Raw genomic sequence first — 1,955 nt, forward strand, 5'->3', positions numbered from 1 at the left:
CCGAGGGACGGAGGAGGAGCCGCCGCCGCCCCTGCAGGCAGTGCTGGTGGCCGACAGCTTCGACCGCCGCTTCTTCCCCATCTCCAAGGACCGGCCTCGGGTGAGCGCGCACGCGGGCAGGGCCGGGCGGCGGGGCCTGCCGTCCTTCCAGCCAGGGAAGCCCACGCTGCTCCGCCGCTTCTTCCCCATCTCCAAGGACCGGCCTCGGGTGAGCGCGCACGCGGGCAGGGCCGGGCGGCGGGGCCTGCCGTCCTTCCAGCCAGGGAAGCCCACGCTGCTCCCCAAATCCGGCTTCTCCGGTTGGGAGGAAGGCGCAGGGGCCGTTCGAGGGCCTGGCCCGAGGCTGCGGGGGAAGGGGCGGGGAGAGCCGCCTGCTCGCGAGCCCCGGTCCCCGGAGGCCGCCCTGCTCTTCCCGCTCCGCGAGAGGGGACCTCGCCCTCTGGGCTCTAGGAGGCCTTGGCCAGGGGCTGCATTTTCTTCCAGGGTTTAGTGGCCACCGGTGCCATCTGTCAGGAGGGGGACAGATGGGCTTGTGTCTGGTTGCCGTCAGCCTTTGAACGTCTGACTATGGGGAATGGGGCTGAGCCGGCCCTGGGAGCTGCGGGGTCACTCAGCCGTCCCCAGCTCAGCCCGAGAAGAATCCTCCCTGACTCTCCAACCAGAGCCTCGGGTGTTCCTTATTGACAAGTGACAGGACTGGCAAGCCCCTGACCCTAAGGAGGAAAGGGGGGGGCAGTGTTTAGTTTCTGGAGTTATGATCGATTTTCAGTATTATCTTTGCCAGCGGTGAGCTGCTGATCTGTAGCAGCTCCACGCACCTGATGCGGCTCAGAGGATGTCATGAACGTCAAAGGCAGGAACCTGCTTACCTTTGTTTTGTTTTTTTTTTCTTTTTTTAAGAATTATTTATTTAATTTTACTTATTGATTCACTTATTTTAATTTGACCAGAGAGAGATACACCGGGGGGTGGGGGGTGGGGGGGCGTCAGAAAGCAAGCCACCAGGTCCAGGACTTGAACCGTGGTTAGCTATGTGTGAGTGTCCAGTACCTTAACCACCGTGCCACCTGCTAGTTTTTTGAATGGGAAAGATAAGGCAAAACAGTAATGTTTGGAAACAGGACAGAGGACTATGAATGGTTGCAGTGTGGTACCCCAAAGGCCCTCTGACCCTGGACTTAAAGTTTTTATCATCTTCTGTCCTCCAGGTTCTCTTGCCTCTGGCTAATGTGGCATTAATTGACTACACTCTAGAATTTCTAACTGCCACAGGTGTGCAGGAAACCTTTGTCTTTTGTTGCTGGAAGGCTGCTCAAATCAAAGAACATTTACTGTAAGTCCCTGAGATTTTCTTTTCATGTCTCACTATCATTTCTAGATCTTTTGCTTGTTTGTTTTTTGGCCATGGGGGAATGGGCGTGGGGTACATGAGAAAGCACCCTTCCCCTCCATTCAGGATTCTGGGCACATGCCCCTGGTGTGTTTCTCAAGCCACTGGACCCGGAACTTGAACTCCTCACCCAGCCATGTGATATTCAACTACCTTCACTGCCATGCCACCGGCCATCCCATTTTTTCCAGTTTTTTAGGATGGAGGTACCTAATAAAGGAAAAAATTGTCTATTTGTATTCTACTGTAGAGTCTTAAAGTGTTTTCTTCCTTTATCAGGAGGTGAGCATCTGACATTCCATGTCTGTCTGTCTTGGGGTTCCTATGTAAACACTAAAGGATAACACTGGGGGTCAGCAGGTGGTGTGATGGTTAAGGTGCTGGACTCTCACATGGTCAACTGCGATTCAAGTCCTAAACCTGGTGGCTTGAAACTCATACCAAATGTGCGTGTACGGGTGCATGCCCAAAATCCCAAGGGGAGAACAGAGGACAAGGGATTGTGGCGTGACCATCACCCCCTAGGGGGTGATTTCTCTCTCTCTCTCTCTCTCTCTCTCTCTTT

At 54.6% G+C, this 1,955-nt stretch overlaps 1 protein-coding gene across 1 annotated transcript in view; it reads left to right on the plus strand.

The window, feature by feature from the left end:
• EIF2B5 (eukaryotic translation initiation factor 2B subunit epsilon) overlaps window positions 1-1,955 on the plus strand; it is a gene marked incomplete at its 5' end in the record, with an annotated part of 11,676 nt that continues 9,721 nt past the window's right edge. The window contains 2 exon segments of the mRNA XM_014592543.1: window positions 1-100; window positions 1,209-1,333. Coding sequence (XP_014448029.1) covers window positions 1-100; window positions 1,209-1,333 — 225 coding nt within the window.

Source organism: Tupaia chinensis, unplaced genomic scaffold, assembly GCF_000334495.1.
Source record: "Tupaia chinensis unplaced genomic scaffold, TupChi_1.0 Scaffold000708_1, whole genome shotgun sequence".
NCBI lineage: Eukaryota > Metazoa > Chordata > Mammalia > Scandentia > Tupaiidae > Tupaia > Tupaia belangeri.